A 24,534-nucleotide genomic window follows, 5' to 3' on the forward strand; every position below is an offset into this window, starting at 1 on the left:
TTACTCCGCCCCCCGCGGATTTTATTTAAGCCCTCTTTTTCTCTTGATGAATCTGGCTAGAGTTTTATCAGTTTTGTTTATCATTTCAAACAATGAACTTCTAGTTACATTGATGTGTTCTATTTTTTTTTTTTTTTAAAGATTTTATTTGACAGCGAGAGAGGGAACACAAGCAGGGGGAGTGGGAGAAGTAGAGCACCCAAAACGGGGCTCGATCCCAGAACCCTGGGATCATGACCTGAGCTGAAGGCAGACACTTAACCGACTGAGCCACCCAGGCGCCCCGCATTCTGTTTTTTTAGTCACAATTTCCTCTCTGAGTTATTTCGTTTCTTCCACTAATTTGTGCTATCTTTTTCTAGTTGTTTATTTGGGATTTTTCTTGTTTCTAGAGATAGGCTTGTAGTGCTGTGAACTTCCGTCTTAGAACTGCTTGTGTTGCATCCACAGAGTTTTGAAACCTCACATTTCCCTTTGTGCAAGAGATTTTTGATTTCTTGGTTGACTCATGGGTTTTTTTAGAATATTTAGTATCCACATCTTTGTGTTTTTTCCAGTTTTCTTCTTGTGATTTCTAGTTTAATACCGTTGTAGTAAAAAATAAAAGGTGCTTTCCATGATTTAATTCTTCTTAGATGTTTTAAGAACTGTTCTGTGGCCCAACATGTTCTCAGCCCTGGACAGTGTTGCATGTGCCCTTGAATGTGTCTTCTCCCGTGTTTGGATGGAATGTTCTCTGAACATGTGTTACCTTTACGTGATCTCATGTGTCATTTAATGCCATTAACCAATGTAAGCAAGGTAATAAGGTCCCCTACTTTTTTCGTTTTACTGTCCTTTTCTTCCTTTCCTTCAATACTTGCATCGTGTGTTTAGGTCTTCCTATGTTGGGTGCTGCATAAGTATTTATGAATGGTGTATCTTCTTGGATTGACCTTTTTTATCATCATGTAATGCCTTTCTTTTTCCCTTAATACAGTCTTTGTTTTAAAGTCTGTTTGATCTAACTGTTGCTGCTCCAGGTTTTGATTTGCTTGGAGTATTTTGTTTTTCCATCCCTTCCCTTTCAGTCTGTGTGGTTGTAGTCCTGGATGAAGAGAGTTGGGTCTCAGTTTTTTGTTTGTTTTTTAATCCATTCAGTCAACCTGGCTTTTGATTGGCCTCTTTATATTTAAATTAACTAGTGATAGCTATGTGCTCATTGCCATTTTGGTAATTGCTTTCTGGAGTTTTTATGGTTCCTCTCTTCACCTTTGTTCTCTTCATCTGTGGCTACATGACTTGGTTTAGAGGTATTCTTAGTTCTTTTGATCTTTTTATTTACTATAGGCTTTAGCTTTGTATTGAGTTGATAACAACTTAAGTTTTAACATACTCAAAAAGCTCTACATTTTTAATCTCCCCTCCCTACCTTTTAGGATTTTAAAGATTTATTTGAAAGAGCACAGGCAGGGGGAGGGGCAGAGGGAGAAGCAGACTCCCTGCGGAGCAGGACCCTGGGATCATGACCTGAGCTAAAGGCAGACGCTTAACCGACTGAGCCACCCAGGTGTCATTCCACCTTTTATGTTTTTAATGTCACATTTTACATCTCTTTATCTTGCATACATACTTGTGCATCTCAACTAGTTATTATAGTTATAGTTACTTTTACCACTTCTGTCCTTTAACCTTCCTACTAACTTTACAAGTGATCAGGTGTGATTTCTTATTTGCTCTTCTCTTTTTAGCGGGAAAAGTCCCTGTACCACTGCTGATAAGGTCCATTTGGTGTTGATGAACTTTAGCTGTTGCTTGTCTGGAAAACATTTTTCTCTCCAATTCTGAGTAACAAAATTGCCAAGTTGAGTGTTCTTAATTTGCCCCCCTTTGAGCACTCTGTATGGATCTGCCACTCCTTTTTGGCGTAGAAAGTTTCTGCTAAAAAATGTGCTGTACTCTTAGGGGGTTTCCGGTGTACTTTTCACGCCCTCCGGTTGGGTTTCAGTGTGTCTTCTGTGGAGCTTTCAGCTCAGTCGTTGCATTCTTCAGCTCTGTGACTTTTACCACTACTTGTTGGTACTCTCTGCCTCTTTGTGGAAGTTCTCCCTGTCTTCGTCCGTCCTCCTGCCCAGTTCAGTGAGCACTTTTAGGGCCACTATTTTCAATTCCTCTTCTGAAAAAGTTTGTAAGAAAATGGAAGTCAGGGGTGTACCTAAGGTTTTATCTTCCTCTTTCATCTGGAACACACTCCTGTTTCTCTTTGTTTTCCTTGACTCTGTGTTGGTTTCGATGCCTTAGTTTTAAACCTCCACTTCTCTGACTTTTTTTTTTTTTTTTAAGATTTTTATTTATTTATTTGAGAGAGAGAGAGAGAGAGAGAGAGCACATGAGAGGGGGGAGGGTCAGAGGGAGGAGCAGACTCCCTGCAGAGCGGGGAGCCCGATGCGGGACTCGATCCCGGGACTCCAGGATCACGACCCGAGCCGAAGGCAGTCGCTTAACCAACTGAGCCACCCAGGCGCCCCTCTGACTCTTGAAGGAGTAGTAGCCTCGTGGTGGAGATGAAACTTCTCCCCCCTGGCCCTCGCTCTCGGTTGTCTCTCTCACCTTTGTGATGGTCCCAGCAGCGTTTAGCACCCAGGGTGTTAAATGTTTGTGAATGCTGCCCTTTGGGGGACACTGGCTCCCTGGCGTGTGGCAGAGGAAGAGCTCAAAGATGACACCCACCTTGCAAGGTCGTGCGAAAGGGTTACTGTCTGGCCTGAGGTAGATGTGTGTTTTATTAGAAGCTTGTCCCTCCGACCGTATCTGTGAAGATAAGCTGATGGGTCTCCTCTACCAAAAGACTGGGGTTCTTGGACTCTTGTTTTTTGCTGTGCCCTGAGGGGGTGGTAGCTGCTAAAATCGGGTTACCAGAGGAGGGTACGAGCTCCTTTCCAGGAGGTAAACTGGTGTGAGGTAGAGGGAAAGTGCAAAGATGCCTCCGTCTCTAGAGACACCCAAACAGGCCTTCAGATAGGTGTCAAATTTGGTACCTGCCCCTCGGGATGATGTTTTAACAAAACAAAGAAGCCTCTTTTCACCTAAAGTCTGGGTGCTGCTTGGTCATTGCCTCTGTCCTGGGGCAAGAGACCTAAGCTCACTGAAGCCTTGTGGGGTTCTTGCATGTGAAACTTAAAGGTTTTAGGGACTCCTCTCTTAAAAGTTGGGGTGCCCAATGTGAGCTTCAACAGCTTCACTCCTTGGGGAGAGTCTCCAGGTTTTGAGTTCCCTTCTGATCTTGGGGCACCACCCCAGGGGGAGGTTTATAGTGAGTGTGTGTCTCAGCCTCTCCTACCTGTTTGAGGGGTTTTCCTTATTTACCTGCTGTGTCGGAGTCACTGAGCTCATTTTTGGGCTGCTTTCCTGAGGAAATTGTTCTACATGTAGCTGTAGATTGGGTGTGTCCTTGGGAGGTGAGTTCAGAATGTTCCTTTGAATGTTGAAATCTTGCCATCTTGAACCAGGACCTCTTCTTCCTTTCTTAAGGCCTCAGGGCTCACCTGGTTCATCCAGGATTATCTCCCCTTCTCAGAGTCAGCTGATCAGCAACCTTCATCCCTTTGTCCATGTAACATCACAATTGGGGGATTAGGACACAGACATGTATAAGGGGCCGTTATTCTGCCTGCCACCCTTGATAATTAGCCCTTTTTATGGGTCCATAAGGGTGGGATCATAAAGCCTTAGGCTGCTCTTTAGTTTCAACCAAGTTAGGCCTGGCAGCCTGTTGGGTGGGTTTTTTGAGGTCCATGTCCACGGACACACAGAGCCTGGTAGTTTTAGAGCATCCCACCCTCCAAGGTGGAGTTAAATGATCTACTTGGAGAGACATTTTCTTACCTTTGCTGCCAATCTTCTGCCCTTTCACACCTTGCATGGATTTTTCTGTATTCCAAATGTCAGGAAGTGCTCCACCTGTATGGATAGATATTTTGTTTTTTGTTGTTGTTGTTGTTTTTTAATCAAGACTTTTTCTTTGAGAGGCCTTTATATCTTTATGCATTTCTGTGAATAGGTCGGCCTTTTCTTCCTTTCCCGAATTACTCCAGCCAAACGGGAGGCCCCTACCTTGTAAGTCCACTATGCAGCAGACATTTGGGTACAAGGGCCGGAAGCCAGACCAGGAGTGCTGTTCAGAGTACTCAGATTTGCCCGTCTCTGCCGCGTTCGGGAGGGCAGAGGGTGTAAGGTGGCACTGTGGTTCAGAACAGCTCTGACCTCAACTGTGTTGTCAGCCGGCCTCCTTGTAAACACTGTGGTGGGTGCCCCCATTTCACAAAAGAAGTCTGAGAAATTCTCCTCCCCAAGCTTCCTTGTGGAGCTATAATTCCCTCCAGGCCAGTACCTTTTTCTAGGTGCCTTGCAACCCAACATGAAATTCCAGTATGACTGGTTTGAATGAGAGCCCCACATCCTCGGGGACTTCCTCATCAAGTCCTAAAAATGGTATGCTGTGGACACCTAGCCCAGAACAGATTTTCCTTGGACACTGGGTTACACGCCTGCCTCAGTGACCTTGCACAATGAACTCTCCCATGTGTTTTTATTCCTTTCCTCAGAATAGCCCTGTGACGGTAGATAGGGGTGCTGTCTTTCTGAAGGCTAATTTAACAGGACACTTAGAAACTTACCATACGGATATATTCACCGTACTGCCCCCCAATCTGTCAACAAAGAGGTTTTCAGCAGCTTTGCTTATTACACAGGCAAAAAAAAAAAAAAAGCTGAGAACTTCAGCACCCATCACGAGACATCACGAGATGACTGGTTAAGTCATTCGTAGTGGACCCTCAGGCCTTGGAAAGAATTAGGCTGGTAGATATTAACAGAAGTGTCCCCCCATAGGTGAGAATAGAGGAATGACTGTGTACACGTGCTTGAATTCTTTATGTTCTCTAATTATATAAACCATAAATTGTTTCCGGAAATCATCACCAGGAAGAACAATCAGGAAATACTAGAGATGAGGGAAAGAAAGTGTTCACACTTTCCATTTTGTACTTTTCTGTGCTGTTAATACTACTATTCAACTCTGATTTTTCTTTTTAAGTCAACTGGGGTTATCTACACAGTATCATTGGCCTTTAAAAAAAAAAAAGGCTTTATACTTACTCCTGACAAAATTCTATTGAATAAACACCCGCAACCCTCCATAAGTAAGAAAGGCAGCTCTGCTTCTCCTGCTTATTAGGAAGATCCCCATCCGACCATTAAGTGACTGCAAAAAGGACCCAGCCTGCTGCGGGATCTCAGCCCCTCATGTAGCTTGTTTGGGGTAACAATGTAGTGTATCCTCCTAACCAAGATGTGTTTGTGAGTGAAATCGGGTGCTAACAGGACGATGGAGAACAGGCATAAATTGACAATGTTCTGGGCACTCCTGGGACCTTTGGTTTGTCAGCTGCAGCCTGGCAGTCTTTTCACTCCCTGGGGAAGGACTTCCCTGTGATTCCTCACTGCTGTTTTGTTTTTGTTGTAGCCAAATCTGTTAAGGTGAAAATCAAGCTCAATAAAAAAGACGAGAAAGGCCGGGACAAAGGCAAAGGCAAGAAAAGGCCGAATCGGGGAAAAGCCAAGCCTGTAGTGAGTGATTTCGACAGTGATGAGGAGCAGGATGAAAATGTAAGTGGAACGGGCTTTGGCTGAAGCCCAGAAGTCCTCTCCATTCCTTTCCTGTCGTGTAACCACTTTATTATCCAGAAATGGAAATGTAAAGACTTGGGGAGATTTCATTCCTGAGGGCTGTGAGCTAAGCTACATGATCTACAACAAAGAATTTCGGGCTTTTGGTCAGTGTCCAAAACTGAAAAACTCCTCCGTCGAGTTTCCTCTTCTACTTTCTTACCTTTCCACCCCTTACAAATACAGTTTTCTCGATGGCCGGTTATTTTTAATCTTTGAAAAATTCCAGACCAGGGATGGAGGCAGGCCGTGAAATATGTTAGTGGGAGCCTCCGAGGAGCGCTCTGTCATTTGCACCATGTCCTAGAAATCCGGGCCCAGGTTAGGTGTGTTTGGCTCTGGGTCCTGGAAGCAAACAGCAGAGGTTGGATTCAGACCCAAACAGTGTAACCGGGTCTAGGGCACTGTCCCTGGACGTGGGTGACACGAGGCAGCGGCCTCCATTTTATTCACTTTCACCCCCACTCCCCCCACCACCTCTGGAAAGAGAATTTAACATTTGAGTCTGTATGCTATTGGGTATTCCTTCAGTGCACTGCCCTTTGGGTCTGATGAAAAACATTTAAGAATTCTTAATGCCGACCCGCCCAGCCTTCACCCTTGTCCCAGGCTTTTTCAAACACATTTAAAATGCTGTGTTTTCTTTAGAAGACTTACTGTGAGTAGACATCAAATGCATGGTCCTTTGGACCTCTGGTGAATTTTCTAAACCCACATTGCTAAAAATAAAAGTTCCTAGCCTTGACCTTCTTGTGCCAAAGCAAAAGAAAGCAAAACTGTGGTACAGATGGTGGGTAGTGCTTTGGGATTCCCCAGCAGAAGCTCCCCTTTTGAGCCTGGATTCCTCTCCAGTGTCCTGCCACCTTGCCACAGAATGTGGAGACGTGGGCTAACCCTTTCCAAGCGGTCTTGTCTTTTCTACTTTGCCTCTGCAGGGTTTGTTACACCTTTTTCTTACGTGTGATTTCATGCATTTTTATCATGTTTTTATTTTTAGGAACAGTCAGAAGCAAGTGGGACTGATGATGAGTGATCAGTATGGACCGTTCTCCCCCCTCGGTAGAACTGAACTCCTTCCTCCCCTCTCTCATTTCTACCCAGTGAGTCCATTTGTCCTATGGGCCCTGGGTGGTTTCTGTATCATCATCGTCTATAAACTAGCTTTAGGATAGTGCCAGACAAACATATGATATCATGGTGTAAAAACACACAACATGCACATACACACAAATATTTGTAACATATTGTGACCAAATGGGCCTCAAAGATTCAAAGATTAAAACAAATAGACAAAGCTTTTGATGGAAAATATGTGGGTGGATAGTATATTTCTAGGGGTGGGTCTCATTTGGTAACGGTTTGATTGTGCCTGGTTTTACCACCTGTTCAGATGAGAAGATTTTTTTTTTCTTTTTGTAGCACTGATAACCAGGAGAAGCCATTAAAAGCCACTGGTTATTTTATTTTTCATCAGGCAATTTTCAAGGTTTTAATTTGTTCGTTTTTTTTTTTTTTTTTTACACTGTGGTACATATAAGCAACTTTAATAGGTGATAAATGTACAGTAGTTAGATTTCACCTGCATAGACATTTTTCCATTTTATGCTCTATGATCTGAAAAAAAATGCTTTTTGAACTGTATAAGATTTATGTCTACTGTAAACATTGCTTAATTTTCTCTTTGCTCTTGATTTAAACAAAGTTTTGTTGAAAACGCTATTGAATATTGCAATCTATATAGTGTATTGGATGGCTTCTTTTGTCCACCTGATTTCCTATGTTACCGATGTGTATCGTCTCCTTCTCCCTAAAGTGTACTTAATCTTTGCTTTCTTTGCACAATGTCTTTGGTTGCAAGTCATAAGCCTGAGGCAAATAAAATTCCAGTAATTTCCAAGAATGTGGTGTTGGTGCTTTCCTAATAAAGAGATAATTTAGCTCAACAAACACTGCCTCTTGTTCTTTGAGTTCTAGGGGATTGAAACCCTGGTGCCTGAGTGAAGGTCTCCTGCAGAGGGCTGGATAGTCTCTGGCTACAGCATGCTTGGTAGGAAAAAGACGGAGAGAGCCAGTCTCCTGGAATGAACCAGGCTTGTTGCAAAGGAGAGGAATCCATCATCTCAAGCACTAAGCCCCTGATCAACATTTTCTAGTGCTTAAAATTCTGTTTACTAGCCAGCTCATCTATATGGTAATACAGATTTATAGTATGCTATAATATGATATGTAACAAATCTGTATTAATAGCTCTTGATTTTGAAAGATTTCAAAAGGGCTCAAGGGAAAGAGGGGTTCCACGCACGCCTATGTTCTCCTACCAAGATGCAACCATGGTTAATACTTTGTCCTCCTCCCCTTTTCATTATTAAACCATCATGACACTTTACCCCTGAATACTTCAGCACGAACCTCCCTACAATTCAAGCCATCCCTCTGGCTCCCACACTCCTACTTTCATACCAAAGGGAATTAACAAACCTTTCCTAGTATCTCCTGTGTCATCACAGTCCCGTTTCCCCAGCTGTCCCAAAAGTTTTCAAAGGCGGCTAGCACCTTCTTCCTTATGGAACTCATGACTCCAGGGCCCAAAATGGAAAAGTTCTCTCTCCTCGGTTGATGGAAACTTCCTTCCCTAGCATCCCCCAGGGAGAATGCCACAAATCCGGCATTCCTAACTCGAAGTATCGCCAAGGCATCCTACTTAGAATCTTGTAGGGAATCAGACCCACGCCAGATGCATCCTCCTCAGACACTCCCTTGTCCCTCCAAGTGTCCACTGTCCCGTCTGCATTTCTAATTAGTCTGAGCACCACAGATGGTGCTGAGTTTCCGCTGAACCACAAGGGGCTTGGAGCTTCCCCTGTAAGAGGGAACTGGATTAGAGTTTGTTACTGAATGGTTTGGTTTCAGTTCAAAGAGAAGAGTCCCATTTCACTGCTACCCTCCGTTTCCTTTACTCCATGTACAAACAAGACTCTCTTCTCGGTCTTGGAGGTACTGCTGTTCTAAAGCCGTCCAAACCATGGCCTTTATGGTTCAGGATTTCTACTGTGGAAGAATGTTCCCGAATTTTGATCCTGCAGCCTGTGGTGTGTCATTCTCCCTCGCTCTAGCAGACAGGACAGGAGGCAGGGAAGGTGGTCCACACCACAGTGGTGAGGAGGCAGGGAGAGGGAGCGCACATGAGCACGAGACAGGCCATCCTGCGCTGGGGTGCCGCCTGTTTGCATCCTCACTGGGACAGCCCTTTTGTTCAGCTCGCGTAGCTGAGCCCACGAGGTAGGCGGCGCAGTTCTTTCCAAGGTCCCTGGTTTACTAGGAATGCAGGAAGGGAGCTAAGAGAATAGGGCAATCTACTGGGTCCCTTAAATGGGTTTATTTAATTATAGGAACGCTGTGAAGAAGGCACAGTTCTTGTTCCCTTTTTGCAAGTAAGGATCATGCAAACGAGACCGAATAGCTGTAGCCAGTGCACCAAAGCTGAATCTGGAAGCGGCTCCTGGGCCCATGTTCCATGCAGCGAGGGAGGCGCCGCACTGGTCTTGTTGATAAACCCCAGGCGTGCGCTCGCTCTGCACTTGGAGACACAACCGTGCTTACAAATCAGTCCTGGCTCCGGACTTTCCTCTGAGACCCAAGCTCCTGGGCTCAGCTCCTCTGCTACCCTGGCTCTTCCTGCTCAGCGACAAGCCCCACCCCAAGGACCAGAACCTTTGTCCGTTAGACCCCAGCTGCAGCCGCAGACCCAGCGGGTGTGGACACTGCAACTGCCCTCCAGGTGACTCTGAGGCGTGCTCCAGTTGGAAAAGCAATGCTAGCTCCACCATACTGTTAATCTCCATTATTTCACTTCTGGGGAGCGACGGGAGGCCACGTGGAGTAAGTGCAAAGGCCGAATGTTTTCTCCCTCCCTCCCTCTCTATGTTACCAGGAAGCAAACTTCATTTGTGCTTGACTGGAACCTCATTCAGACTGAAAAGGGGTAAATACTTGGGGGAATGTTTCTGGTCTGCTTAGCCAAAGGACAGAGACCTAGTCTCCCCTTATGAATAAAGGTGGTCCCCGCGAGAATTTTAGATGAACAGTCTATCTTACATCTACAGACCTCTGGAAGAACAGCCAATTCTATCCCTCTTCCTAAAATTTACTAAATAAGAGCTACATCAAGCCCAACAAAGCACAATTGCTGTCCTTCCTCAGATACACTGTTGTAGCGTATGAATCGCAGGGTTTCAATCTCTGCTGTGCTTAGGGAGAGATGATCAAAGATGATGGAAGCGTAGCATGAGAGACAATGACAGATAGGTCTGGAATTGCTAGAGGGATGTCCAGGTGAGCGATATCCATCAATGGTGTGGTTTGGGACAGTGGACTTAATGGAAAGTGGAAGGGACACGTTCTGAATGACTGAGCCCTTTAGCTAAGAGGGCATCCATATTCTGCATCACTTTCAGTAAGGATTTTCTGAAGGGATTTTCTAAATTGCCTAAGGCAAAACAACTAAGTCAAGCATATGGGGAAACCAGTTTCCTGTTTATAAACACTGGGGCTTCTTGTGTACTTGTGTACGAGAAAGAGGGCTTTGTGAACCCAAGTACTGTTACGAAGCAAGGCTCACTGTGGGATTCTGAACTTCAGAGAGAATGGATGCATAGTCCCTCCAGCAAATATATGTATTTTATAAATTGTCTTGCAAAAGCTTTAATTAAAGTCCATTATAAAATGGACATGGGTCCACCACAATTAGTGCAATAAAAAAAATTAGAATTTACCCCCACCAGACAATCAGCTTTAATAGCCTGATGTGGTTACTTCTGTCCCTTTCTTCTTGTTCACATAAACACATAGAATCATATATTCGTCAAAGGCCAGCTCCCCAGCTATCACCAACATCACCCGCTAATAGGATGAGCTGATTGTATTGCTTCCTACAGTAAGGGAGCTCCTTGATGGAGCTTTGGTCATGTGAGAGGGAAGGTCAAGGTTGGGCTTAATTGAAATTTGACTTAAGGTATGCCTTTCAATGTGGGAATTTGTTTAGAATTGCAGAAAGGTCATGATAGAGTAATTTAGGATTGGGGAAAGTAGTAAAGCAAGGATTTTGGGTGGAGAGTCAAAGGGTCTTAGGGCATAAATATCAGTTTTGGTGCTTTATGAAAGAGCTCATGTGTCCTTCAGGAAGTTAACGTAATTAATTTGCTTGGGCAAGAGTCTCCTTGCATACTAAAATTGTACTAATGACACAATGGAATTGTAAAGTCATTTTAATGTGGATGGTAAGCTGTGGGGGAGGAGTAAATGTTCCTCTTTTTTATTCTTACTTTTTTAAGTACCGTACTACTCTCTGCACCTTGCCTTATTTTCTTCCAGGCCAACGGAGACTAAACTCATTTTTAACTTTTTTTCTATATTAAAAGAACATTTGTTTTCCTGTCCCTTTTAAAAGGAATATATGCACATTGTAGAAAATGTGGGAAGTAAAGAACGTACCAAGGAAGAAATCACTGATATCCTATCAACCAGAGAGAAGCACTTGAATTCCGTGTTTCCTGGCTGGCATTTCAGGAGCTGGGCAGTCCTCTCTCCCGTTCTTACAAGGAAACAGCTGGGCACACAGAAAATCAATCACTCTTCTTAGATGCGCCAGAGAACTGAAGTCACAGAGCAAGCCACTGCCTCCAAAAAGTGAGGACACAGGCAGACAGAGTCACCTCTGCGTTCTCTGGAGCAGACGTCCAAAAGCTGCCTAGGAAAACCGAATCTGTAGCTAACGAATTACTGGAGGCCCGATGTGGACAAGTGTGAGAGTTAAAAACACCCGGGGATCCAGAAGCCTATCACATTTTCACAGTGATGACAGGAGAAAAATCCCCTCAGTCTTACAGCAGACAGAGAGAGAAAGTAGCTGTTTTTAAATATGTCCAGAATATTCTGTTCTTTTTAACAAGGTCTGTCCTCCCTGGAACTATTTTACCAGAGCCTAACCAATGTGGAAGAAGGGAAATACCCAACTCGAGTATCCTCTAGGCTTCCCTGTCTCTCCTAAGGGGGAGGGAAACGATCTGAGAAGCACCTGTGAAGGTCACAGCCCCAGGGGCACAAGGTCTCTAAGGGCCTGGGACCTGACCACAGGGCTAGAGAACAGGGCTCCCCCCCCACACACACACCTCACCACACCATGCATCACACATAGTATTTGTAAAGTCTCTAGGGAAACCCAAAGATAACAAAGGAGACCAAAAAAAAAAAAAAAAAAGGACACCAGAGGGAAGTTTAGCCCTGGACACCAACAGTTATAGCAAACACCCTGGCCAGAAAAACCTAAAATTTCACACTAAAGCCTATCTACCTATGAATATTTAAAATCTCACATTGAGGCCTATTAGTACATTATTTTTTTTCACATAGTACATTATATCCTATTCGCAACAAGTAATTACACAGCACACTAAAAGACAAAAAAAAAAAAAGTGCATTTTGGAAAGACAGCATCAGAAGGAGACTAGATATGGCAAAGATGTTGGAATTATCAGACAGGGAATTTAAAATAATGAATTAATATGGTAAGGGCACTATTGGAAAAAGTGGAAAACATGAAAGAATGTGGGTAATGTAAGCAGGGAGATGGAACTTCAAAGAATCAAAAGGAAACACTACAAACAAAACAAAACCCTGCCAGAAATGAAGAATGCCTTAAATAGGCTCATTCATAGACAGGTCACAGCCATGGAAATAATCACTGAGCTTGAACAAATGTCAATAGCAACTTCCAAAACTGAAATCCAAAGAGGAAAAAAAAGAAAAGAATAAAACAGCATCCAAGAACTATGAGACAATTACAAAAGATGTAACATATGCATAATGGGAATACCAGAAGGAAAAGAGAAAAAGGAACAGAAGAAATATTTGAAGGAATAATGACTGAGAATTTCCCAAAACATGACAGACACCAAATGAGAGATCCAGGAAGCTTAAAGAAAATGGTGGGAATGCAAAATGTACAGCCACTCTGGAAAACAGCATGGAGGTTCCTCAAAAAGTTATAAATAGAGCTACCCTACAATCCAGCAATTACACTACCAGGTATTTATCCAAAGGATACAAACATAGTGATTTGAGGGGTCACATGCACCCTGATGTTTATAGCAGCAATGTCCACAATAGCCCAAATATGGAAAGAGCCCAGATGTCCCTCGACAGATGAATGGATAAAGAAGATGTAATATATACACACGATGGAATATTACTCAGCCATCAAAAAGAATGCAATTTTGCCATTGCAATGACGTGTATGGAAATAGAGAGTATTATGCTAAGTGAAATAAATCAGAGAAAGACAAATACCATATGATTTCACGCATATGTGGAATTTACGAAACAAAACAGATGAACATGGGGAAGGGAAGGAAAAATAAGATGAAAACAGGGAGGCAAACCATAAGAGACTCTTAACTATAAGAAGCACACTGAGGGTTGCTGGAGGGGAGGTGGGTGGGGGATGGGGTAATTGGGTGATGGGCAGGCATTAAGGAGGGCACTTGATATAATGAGCACTGGGTGTTATATGCAATTAATGAATCACTAAATTCTATCCCTGAAACTAATAATACACTATATGTTAACTAAATTGAATTTAAATTAAAAGAAAACCAAGCAGGTTAAATACAAAACAAACAAACAAACACCTACACTTAGGCATATCCTATTCAAACTGCAGAAAATTAGAGACAGAAAAAAAATCTTGAAAAAGCGAGCATGTGTGTGGGTAGAAGGGGATACCGTACCTATACAGAAGCAAGATTAGGTGTTACATTGGAATTCCCTCAGAAACCATGCAAGACAGTGAAGAGAACTATTTAAAGTGTTAAAGGCATCTCCAACCTAACATTCCATACCTAGCTAAATTATCCTTCAAAAGGGAAGGAGAAATAAATACATTCTCAGATACAAAAATTGCAGGAGGTGACCTGCTTTGTAAGAAATGTTAAGAGAAGGTTTTTAGAGAGAAGGAAAACCATATAGATCAGAAACTTGGATCTACATTAAGAAAGGAAGAGCCCTGGAAAAAGGAATAAGTGAAGATAAAATAAAAATTTCATGTTTCTTATTCTTAATTGACCAAACAGGTAAGAGTGTGTTTGAAATAAAAATTGTAACAATGTATTCCATGATTATAGCTTATGGATAGATGAAATGAATGACAACAGTGTCATAAGGGATGGGAGGAGGAACTGGAAATACTGTGTTGTAAAATACTTGCCCTGCAGGACACCTGGGTGGCTCAGTCAAACATCTGCCTTGGGCTCACGATCATGATCTCAGGATCCTGGGATTGAGCCCAGCATCGGGCTCCCTGCTCAGCAGGGAGTCTGCTGCTCCCTCTCCCTTCCCCCTGCACTCACTCACTCTGTCTCTCTCAAATAAATACAATCTTAAAAAAAAATACTTGCACTTCCCATGTAGTGGTATAGTGTTATATAAAAGGGGACTTGCTTTAGTTGTAAATGTATATTGTAAACTGTAGGGCAACTGATGAAAAAAAAATTTCTATATATAAAAATTATATGGTGAGAGGGGAAAAAATGGAATCATACAAAATACTCAAAACCAAAGTAGGTAAAGAAAGACAAAAAACAAAAAAGAAAAGAAAAGAAAGGCAATAAATAGGAAATGGTAACAAATATGGTAGCTATTAATCCAAATCTATCATTAATCACTTACAATGTCCATAGTTTAAATACACCAATTAAAAAACAGATATTGTCACAGTGAACCTCAAAACGAGACCCAACTCACTGTTGGTATTTGAAAAGGGTTTCTTGTAGACAAGACACATACAGACTAAAAGTAAAGAAATAGAGAAAGATACCTCATGCTAACACTAATCAAAAGAAAGATGGAGAAACTCTACTATTGGACAAAGCAGACTTCAGAGCAAGGAAAATTATCAGAGATAGAGGGTCATTACATGATAACATGATTAAAGTATCTGTTCTCCAGAGAGAATCACTTTTTTGAGAGAGAGACATGAATGGGGGGAGGGGCAGAAGGAGAAGGAGAGAGAGAATCTTAAGTAGTCTCCACGCTCAGCATAGAGCCAGACTCTGGGCTTGATCTCATGACCCTGAGGTCATGACCTGAGTTGAAATCAAGAGCTGGACACTTAACTGACTGCATCACCCAGGCTTCCCCCCAGAGAGAATCACTCTTAAATTTTTAATTTATTTCCTTTACATGTCCTCCTATGTACTTCACCTAGATTTATTACGATATAATTTACACACAATAAAATGTGCCCATTTTAAAAGTAGAGTTTTGGCAATTATATGCAGTAATGGAGACATCTCCACAATCAAGATATAAAACATTTTTATTATCCTAAAATTTTTCTCATACCCCTTTGTGGTCAGTTTCTTCCCCTGACCCTCAGATTTAGGAAACCACTGATCTGCTTTCTGTCCCTAAAGTATTACCTTTTCTAGAATCCCATATAAATGGAATGTACATTATGTGGTTTTTTGTGTTTGATTTCTTTCAGTTGCCATAATATTTTTGAGATTCATTTATATTAAATATGTGTTTTGTGCCTTTTTATGACCGAGTAGTATGCCATTATATGAATATCTCACGATTTGTTTACCCATTCACTATGTGGCAGACATTTTGGGTTGTTTCCAGTTCTTGGCTCTTATAAATAAGACTGCTGTAAACACGGAGGTACAAATATTTGTATCGACATGTTTTCAACCTCTTAGGTGATTACTGAGGAATAAGATTGTTAGATTCAATGTAAAGATTTAACTTTATAAGGTAATATCAACTGGCTATCTGTATGAGAAAAATAAATGTATAAACTCTTATACCTCATACCAAACACAAAAATTAACTGAAAATGAATCAAAATGGATGTTAAATTTCTGAGCTAAAACATATTTTTAATAGAAAACACAGGAGAAAATCTTCATGATTTTGGTTTAGACAAAGATTTCTTAAATGGAACACAAAAAATGCATGAACCACAAAAGAAAATGTTGATAAAACAGACTTCTTCAAAATTAAAAAAATTTTCTCTTTGAAAAACACAGTTAAGAAAATGACAAGGTGGGGCACCTGAGTGGCTGCTGGTTGAGTGTGCAACTCTTGATTTTGACTCAGGTCATGATCTTAGGGTTGTGAGATCGAGCCATAGGTCAGGCTCTGCACTGAGCTGGGAGCCTGCTTGAGATTCTCTCTCCCTCTTCCCCTTCCTCAGCTCCGCCCCCCCACACACACCCTAACTCTATCTCTCAGGAAAAAAAAAAAAAATGACAAGGTAAGCCACAAAGAAGGTGAAAATATTTGCAAGCAGATATCAAAAAAAGAACTTGTTCGAGGAATACATATAAAAATCTCTTACCATTCACTAAAAAGACAAACTATCCAATAGAAAAGTGGACAAAATATTTAAACAGACACTTCACAAGAGAAGATAGATGAATGCTCAGTAAGAACATGAAAGAATGAAAAAAGATGCTCAATATCTCTCATCATTAAAGAAAAGCAAAATAAAACTATAATGAAATACCACTACACACCCACTAGAATGGCTAAAGTTAAAAAGATTGACAATGGAAAGAGCTGACATGATATGGGGCAGTACAAAGGCAAAATGCTGTCACCACTTTGATACTCATTCTTTTTTTTTTTTTTTTAAGATTATTTATTTGAGAGAGAGCAAAGGGTGTGGGGGCGGGGGCGGTCAGGGGCAGAGGGAGAAAGAGGAACTTAAGCAGACGCTGCACTGAACACAGAGCCCAACTCGGGGCTGCATCTCAGGATCCTGAGCTGAAATCAAGAGTCAAATGCTTAGGTGACTGTGTTACCCAGGCACCCTAATACTCATTCTTTTGAATTAGCTGTATGATCTCCCAATGAATGTGTCATAATTTAGGTAACTATTTACTCTTCTGACAGACATTTGAGTTGCTACCAGTGGAGGTTTTTTTGTTTGGGTTTTTTTTTTTTTCAGCCATTATCAATAATTCTAGAAAATCATTAAACTCACTCTATAATTTTTGTCTCTCTTTTTAAAAACAAATTAGCAAAATTACATTTAAGTCACTGCTGAAAACATTTCCCTTCCAATTACACAGGACTTTAATAACAAACCAACAAAAAAAACAAAAACTAAAGTTGATTGCTTTCTTTCTCAGTCATGTTTATCTTGATCAGTTAAACCAAAACTACTAGGCACTTATTTTCATAACAACAATACCTCCACCTTTTTTTAAAGAGATGCTTATGCTCCATAACTTAGTTGCATTTGGAAAGAGTTTTGTTTGTTTTTGAAAGGTCTTTAGAAAGCAAAGTGCCCATATTTGCCCCTGTCACTAAATTTTGTAAAATAGGGCTTTTCTGGATGCTCTAAGGCAAAGTTTGGGAACTACAGGGGTGTGAAGTCTAGTTCTTTGCCAGATCCCTGTGCTGACAGGAATCTCAACACAAGATCACTCGCCACTGTTGAGCTACTAAAGAAATATTCTCGGGCGCCTGGGTGGCTCAGTTGGTTAAGCAACTGCCTTCAGCTCAGGTCGTGATCCTGGAGTCCCAGGATCGAGTCCCACATTGGGCTCCCCGCTCTGTGGGGAGTCTGCTTCTCCCTCTAACCCTCCTCCCTCTCATGCTCTCTCTCAAATAAATAAATAAAAAATCTTAAAAAAAAAAAAAAAATATTCTCAGCCTGGTAAGCCCTTGGGGAAGCTGGTTCATAAGGGCGATAACTAGCTGTAAATCACCTCTCTGTAGTGAGGCTATGAGTTTAATGTTTGCTGAGGTTTAATAGAGATACCATGGTTTTTCTCTAAGTGAGTCTGGCATGTGGGATACTTGGAGTGTGACCCCAAGGGTAAAATCCACCAGAGAAGGGCAGCCTGATAGTAATAATTCACATTCAAGTAAGTCCAGAGAATTTATATTTATTCTAGCATTTTTTTAGGCTGGTTGATTTGGAGAAATGATACAACTTCATTTAAGAGCCTTTTAATATTAAAATGTGTATGGAACCACAAATGACCCCGAATCACCAACACAATCTTAAGAAGAACAAAGCTGAAAGTATCACAATCCCAGATTTCAAGTGATACTACAAAGCTATTATAATCACTACAGCATGGGACTTGCACAAAAAAAAGACATAGATCAAGAGAACAGAATAGAGAGCTCAGAAATAAACCCACGTTTATGTGGTCAATCTATTACAAAGGAGGCAAGAGTATATGATGGGGAAAAGACAGTCTCTTCAATAAACGGTGTTGGGAAAACTGGACAGCTATATGTAAAGAATGAAACTGGATCCCTTTCTCACGCCATACACAAAAACAAATTCAAAACAGGTTAAAGACCTACATATGAGCCCTGAAACCATAAAAATCCTGGAAGAAAACATAGGCAGTAATCTCTTGGACATTGGCCTAGCAACATTTTTCTAGATCTGTCTCCTCAGACAAGGGAAACAAAAGCAAACATAAACTACTGGCACTACACCAAAATAAAAACCTTTTGCACAGCAAAGGAAACCTTCCAACAACAACAACAAAAAAATGCAACCTACTGAATGAGAGAAGATATTTGCAAACCACATATACGATAAGGGGTTAATATCCAACATATATGAAGAACTTACACAGCTCACTACCAAAAAACAGTCAGATTTAAAAATGGGCAGAAGACATGAACAGACATTTCTCCAAAGAGGATACACAGATGGCCAACAGCCACATGAACAGACGCTCAACATCACTCAGTATCAGGGAAATGCAGATCAAAACCACAGATGAAATACCAACACCTCACACCTATCAGAGTGGCTAGAATCAAAAAGACAAGAAATAACAAGTGCTGGTTAGGATGTAGAGAAACAGGAACATTTGTGCCCTGTTGGTGGGAATGCAAACTGGGGCAGCCACTATGGAAAACAGTATGGAGCGTCCTCAAAAACTTAAAAACTAGTCTCATACAATCCAGCAATTCCCCTACTGCGTATTTTCCCAAAGAACTTGAAAACACTAATTCAAAAAGATATATGCACCCTGTATTAATTGCAACATTATTTCCCATAGCTGAGATATGGAAGCAATCCCAGTGTCCATCAATAGAAGATGTAGTGTGTGTGTGTGTATACATATATATATATACATATATATGTAATATTGGAATATATGGAATATTACTCAGCCATAAAAAGAATGAGAGCTTGCCATCTGCAACAACACAGATGGACCTAGAGAATATTATGCTAAGTGAAGTAAATCAGAAAGACAAATACCATATGACTTCACTTATATGTGTAATCTAAAAAATAAAACAAACGAACAAACAAACAAAAGCAGAAACAGACTTATAAATACACTGAATGAGTGGTAGCCAGAGGGGAGGGGGGTAGGAAGATGGGCAAAATGGGTGAAGGGCCATAGGAGGTCCCGGCTTCCAGTTACGGAGTAAGTTAAGTCACAGGAATAAAAGGTACGGCATAGAGAATAGAGTCAATGGCACTGTAATAAGGCTGTATGGGGACAGATGGCAGCCACACTTGTGTGAGCACAGCATAATGTATAGACTTGTCACGTCGCTATGTTGTACAGCTGAAACTGATGTAACGTGTGTCAACTATACTTCAGTAAAAATAGATTTTAAAAGAGCTTTCCATATTACACTGACTCAAACACAGGCCCCATATATAAATACTACTTCTAGAAAAGAGCCAGCCTAACAATGTCAAATGTCACCCCATAAGATCTGTTTGTCCTACAGCAGTGTTAAGGGATGGTACTGTATTTGCAGGGCATGATGTACTTGAGGTGTCTAATTCTAAGCACACTTTCCTTCAGTATGAATCAGCACATATGACCTTGTAGAATTTCTATGGACACACTAGGAATATTTTTGAGAGTCTGAGTCCTCAATCAACAGCCTAAATAGGAAAAATTTCCCTAGAGTTGAATACGGTTTCCACTGCTTTCCAAGTGTATTCCCACTTTTCAGCCTGTAACTTTGCTTTGATGATCTTCCTTTATAAAACACACAGAGGGTATCCCACGCCAGGTCCCATGCTCAGTGCTGGGGAGAATATCAGGAAGAGTAAACCCTAATACCTGTTTGCATCACCCCTACAATCAGGACCCCTCCATGGCCACTCTGCTACCTTCACTCTGTCTTCCATGGCCAATGATCATGGCCATGGCCTCATCACCTACTGAGTAGTGCCCAACTCTTTGGCCTGCTTTATAAGGCTGACCAAGAGCCAACCAGAGCATCTCTTCTGTTGCAGGATGGATAGGAATCACAACTTGGACCTGGTTCTAAGTTGTTTTTACTGTTTATTCCCAAACCAGCAAGCAAATAGTGTAAAGGATGTACACCAGATAAAGATACCAACATGCGAACACACCCCTCTTTGGCCCCCTTCAGTGGCTCATGGAGGTGTATCCAAAGTTCTGTGGTCAATGCAGCCTATGCAGAGTGAGGAGCCCACTGAGCAGAGCAGTTCCAGTTCCCACCAGTCCTAGAGGATTTGATATTAACTAGAGATATCCCATGTGCTTAACAAGCAAATACCATTACGGTTTGTCAATGTTAAAACTTACATGTTTTTATATCTGTAAAAAACACATCAATGTTTTTTAATCTATGATGTCATAATCTTGTTTGGCAGCAATTTTCCTTTTTTAGAGAGAAAATCATAATGCATCTACAATTGATGATGTCTTAGTGTCAATAAAATATTCTGTATTTTTTCCCTTTCCTTCACACACATCATATGTAGCAAAGTTATGTACACTCTTCTTCATTTTTTCACTTAATTTATTTTGGAGAGCATTCGTATCAGTGCATTAAGAATTGCCTCATTCTTTCTAACCACTGCATGTATATTCCATTATGTTGTTATTATAACTAACCTAAATCGTTCCAGACTCATGGGACATTCTGGTTGTTTCTAGTGTGTGTTTATTTATTGTTGCCAAAAGTGATAAATGTTATGAGAAGGGTGGGAGCCAGATGCTATGGAGGGAACCTGAAGGTTTTGTGGAGGAAGTGAAATTAGGTGTGAGACCCAAGAGAGATAGAGATGAGCCAAGTCAAACTGCTCTTGGAATTTTAATCTTGGTAGGCCATGAAGAAGCCACCCGCCATCTTCTTTTGGTAGAGTGTGCTTAGAATGTGCAGATTTCAAATAATTCACAAGAAATGTCTGCCCTTAAACTTTTTTACTTGTGCCCCACACCCCCCGCCAGTGATCCTGGAAGATTAACGTCCATCTCACTGTCCTGAAAGGGTCTTGGAAATAGTCATTGCGGTTGACCCTTGAACAACGTGGATTTGAACCACCTGGGTCCACTTACTTACACATGGATTTTTTTTTTCCAATAAATTCAGTCCTGTAAACGTATTTTCCCTTCCTTATGATTTTCTTAATGTTTTCTTTTCTCTAGTTTACCTTACTATAAGAATACAGCGTGTAATACATATAACATACAAAATATGTGTTGACTTCTGGTCAACAGTAGGCTCTCAGTAGTTATGTTTGGGGGGAGTCCATAGTTGTACATGGGTTTTCAACTGTGCAGTGGGTTGGTGCCCCTAACCCCCCACATTGTTCAAGGGTCAACTGCACTCCCTTCTTTAGGCTGACATATGGCACACGGGAATAGATATTCAAGAGGAAATACTGAAGGTCTATAACTATTTGATGATGATTTAGGTAAGACTGGGAAATTTGCAGTAGGATCCTGGAGAGAAGGAAAGGCATGAACGCTAAAGACGCAGACCAGGGTAAAAGGAACTAACAAAAGTGAGGTCAAGATGGTCCTAAGCTTAAGAAACTTCATCCATTCTATTTTCCTGTATTTTGCCTTGGGAATACCAGGATTTTTAAACAGTACATTACAGAGAATTTCAGTTCAGAGTGGAGGTTAATTCCTTAACTCATCTCCTTTTTCTCCCCCGTAGTCCCCCTTGAGTTGTGAGAAAAACTGCAATATTGCTCACCATGTGTAGTGCTCTAAGCTCTTAGAGAGACAGACATACAGACAGATAAAAGGATAAATGTATAGGTTCACTTAAAATCTTTGCAACAACTTTGAGGTAGGCACTATTATTCCTATTTCACAAAGGTTCAGAGAGGCAACCTGTCCTGGGTCACCCACCTGCTAGGTAGTAGAGCTGGGATCCACTCTTCAAGCTGACCAGCTCCAGAGTCCTTTCTCTTAACTAGGACTCTAACTAGAACAGAAGCCTGCTTCTCAGTGTCTCTTTTCTGTACTAGACTATACGCTCCTTAGAGGACACAGATTATATTATTCATCTTTGGGTGAGCCCTTCTCCTCCACCCAGGTGAGTAACACGCACCAAAAAAATATATTAAATAGAACACACCTAATGTCAATGCCAGCCAGCATTCATTCCCACACTGGATTACTCCATGTGGTCTTTGTGTGGATAGTCTGGCACCTCTCCACTGCATGAGCCACCCTCTGGTCAGTGTTTGTCTAAAATACCAAACTGATCATACTTCCCATCAGCTCAGATCATTTCAAGGTTTCCAAGGAGTCAAGTATAGGTCTTTAGCACAGCTTACAAAGTCCTACAAGGCTTGTTTCTGCTTACCAGCTTCAGCCTCACTAACCCACACTCCCAACCCCACAAACTACACTGTAGACTAGCACTGAGCAGTGGAAATCTAACATGTGCAATTTTAAATTTCCTACTAGCCACATTTTAAAACATGAAAAGAAACAGGAGAAGTTAATTTTACGGATATGTTATATTTAACCCAATATATTCCTAAAATGTTATTTCAACATGTAATCAATATACAAAGTTAGAGATATTTTACTTTTTTATAAAAAAATTTTTGAAAACCAGTATGTATCTCACATGTGGAATATGTCTCAGTGTGGACTAGCCACATTTCAAGTGCTTATTGACCACATGTTGCTGCCATATTGGACAGCATGGCTCTAAACCGAAGGCTCTCAAACTTGAGCTGCATCAGAATCACCTGGAGGGCTCATTATAAAAGACTTCTGACTTTACCCCCAAGGTTTTTGACTCATTAAGTAAAGGCAGTACTGAGAATTTGCATTTCTGACAAATTCACAGGTGGTACTGATGGTGGTCTCTGGACCATACTTTCTGAACCATTGTTCCAGACCAGAAATTATAAACTGGTGCCCTCAGGATGGATCCAGCAGGGAGACCAATTTATTTGGACCACACAGTGTTTTAAAACTTTTTTGGAGTAATTACCAATGTTTAAAAATAGCTAAGATTTCTCATAAAAGTCTAGACTTCAAACTTCTGTTGAAAATTTATAAATTTAATTTTATAGGGCTGTATTTCTGCCTGGCAGTAAGCACCAGGAACCAAATCACAAGCACCCTTTCCTGAAAGGTCATGAAGACCCACTACACTCTTTTACAATATTGAGGTCCTTGCTGTGATTGAGTTGTCATCCCCAAACCTAGACCTTCTGGACTTCTCCCATTACCTAATACACCGAGCTCTCTCTTGCCTCTGTGACTTCATACTTGTGGTTCTCTCTGTCTGGAACATTCTTACCAACACCACCATGTCAACCTGGCTAACTCCCACTTGCCCTTCAAGGCTCAGGTGAGATGTCCTTGTTTCCAGAAAGTCTGCTCTGCTCTCCAATGACTGGCCATATGGACTTCTTCTGTTTGCTTCTCCTGTCAGAGCTATCACATATAACTCTAACTTTCCACTAGCTTACTTGTCTTGCTCATCATTGTATGAGTTTCCTGAGGGAAGGGAATCGCTTCTTTCTTATTCACCACTGTATCCATAGTGTCCAGTCCACTATCAGAATGGCACATAGCTGGCATTCAATAAATATTTATTGACCATATGAATGGATAAAGACATAAAAAGGCTAGAACAGATCTTTAAAATAATATTGCCCAACTTTTGACTTTCCTGTAAGTGGCTCCAGTGAGATCTTAGCTTTATACCTAATTCTAGAGGTGACAACAAAAATGCAAATCGTAAATTTTAATTTCTCTTAAAACTACAGTGAAAAAATAAATTTAAGCTTAATTATTTAAAATATTCCACCAGCTTGAGCTTAACTTCACCCTGCTCAATTTACTGAAAGCCCAAAGTAATGAAATTAAGTACACCACCACTATATTGTCAAGTTATAGACCCCTGCTCAAATTACTGCATATTCTGCATGTCCTCTGCACTGGATCATCATTTTATTGGTTTAAAACAAACAAAAATCTTTCCTCAAATTAAAAGAGTCAACATTATTTCAGAGATTCTTGGGATATGGCACTGTAAGTTTATAGGAGGGAGATGGGAGAGAAGGAGAGATTGATATTCCATATCTACACCAACCAGTGTACTGGGTACTTTGGAAATCACAAAGATATAAAGGTAGAAATTCTACTCTGAAGCAGTTAATCATCTAGTGCAGAAGATAAGTCATAGGACATAGATAAATGTAATATAAGATAGGAAGAGCCAAGTGTCCTGTGACAGGTGGAGAATGTCACATGAGAATTCAGACAGTAAAAACTTCTCCCAGTTTGGGGTGCTATCTGCAGATCTTGCATGGTAAAGGTAGCATTTGACCTGATCTTGTACTAAGATCGAAAAGATCTATGTCCTTCAGCAAATTACATTTCTTCTCAAGAACATTAAGAAATACACTGCAATCTCTCTTTCAAAATTCCTAACATATGAGAAAGTTGGTTCATTTAAGAGAAAAAAGCTTGAACACTCTGGAAAGAAGGATTTTAGACTCAGCTTTGCGAGGAGCTAGTTTGTGAC

The 24,534-nt window shown here is 41.2% G+C and overlaps 1 protein-coding gene across 5 annotated transcripts in view; it reads left to right on the forward strand.

The window, feature by feature from the left end:
* The window catches only part of SMARCA2 (SWI/SNF related, matrix associated, actin dependent regulator of chromatin, subfamily a, member 2), a 182,668-nt gene extending 175,015 nt beyond the window's left edge, over positions 1-7,653 (forward strand). For 3 of the 5 annotated variants that reach the window (XM_035029127.1, XM_035029128.1, XM_035029126.1), the window contains exons 33-34: positions 5,504-5,646; positions 6,704-6,739. In XM_035029127.1, coding sequence (XP_034885018.1) covers positions 5,504-5,646; positions 6,704-6,739 — 179 coding nt within the window. Of the gene's footprint in view, positions 1-5,503; positions 5,647-6,703 lie in introns of all 5 variants that reach the window. The other 2 variants (XM_035029125.1, XM_035029129.1) reach the window with 1 other exon arrangement.
* Positions 7,654-24,534: the final 16,881 nt, after the last annotated feature.

This window comes from Mirounga leonina, unplaced genomic scaffold (genome assembly GCF_011800145.1).
Source record: "Mirounga leonina isolate KUSES-001 unplaced genomic scaffold, KU_Mleo_1.0 Mir_224, whole genome shotgun sequence".
NCBI classification, from domain to species: Eukaryota; Metazoa; Chordata; class Mammalia; order Carnivora; family Phocidae; genus Mirounga; species Mirounga leonina.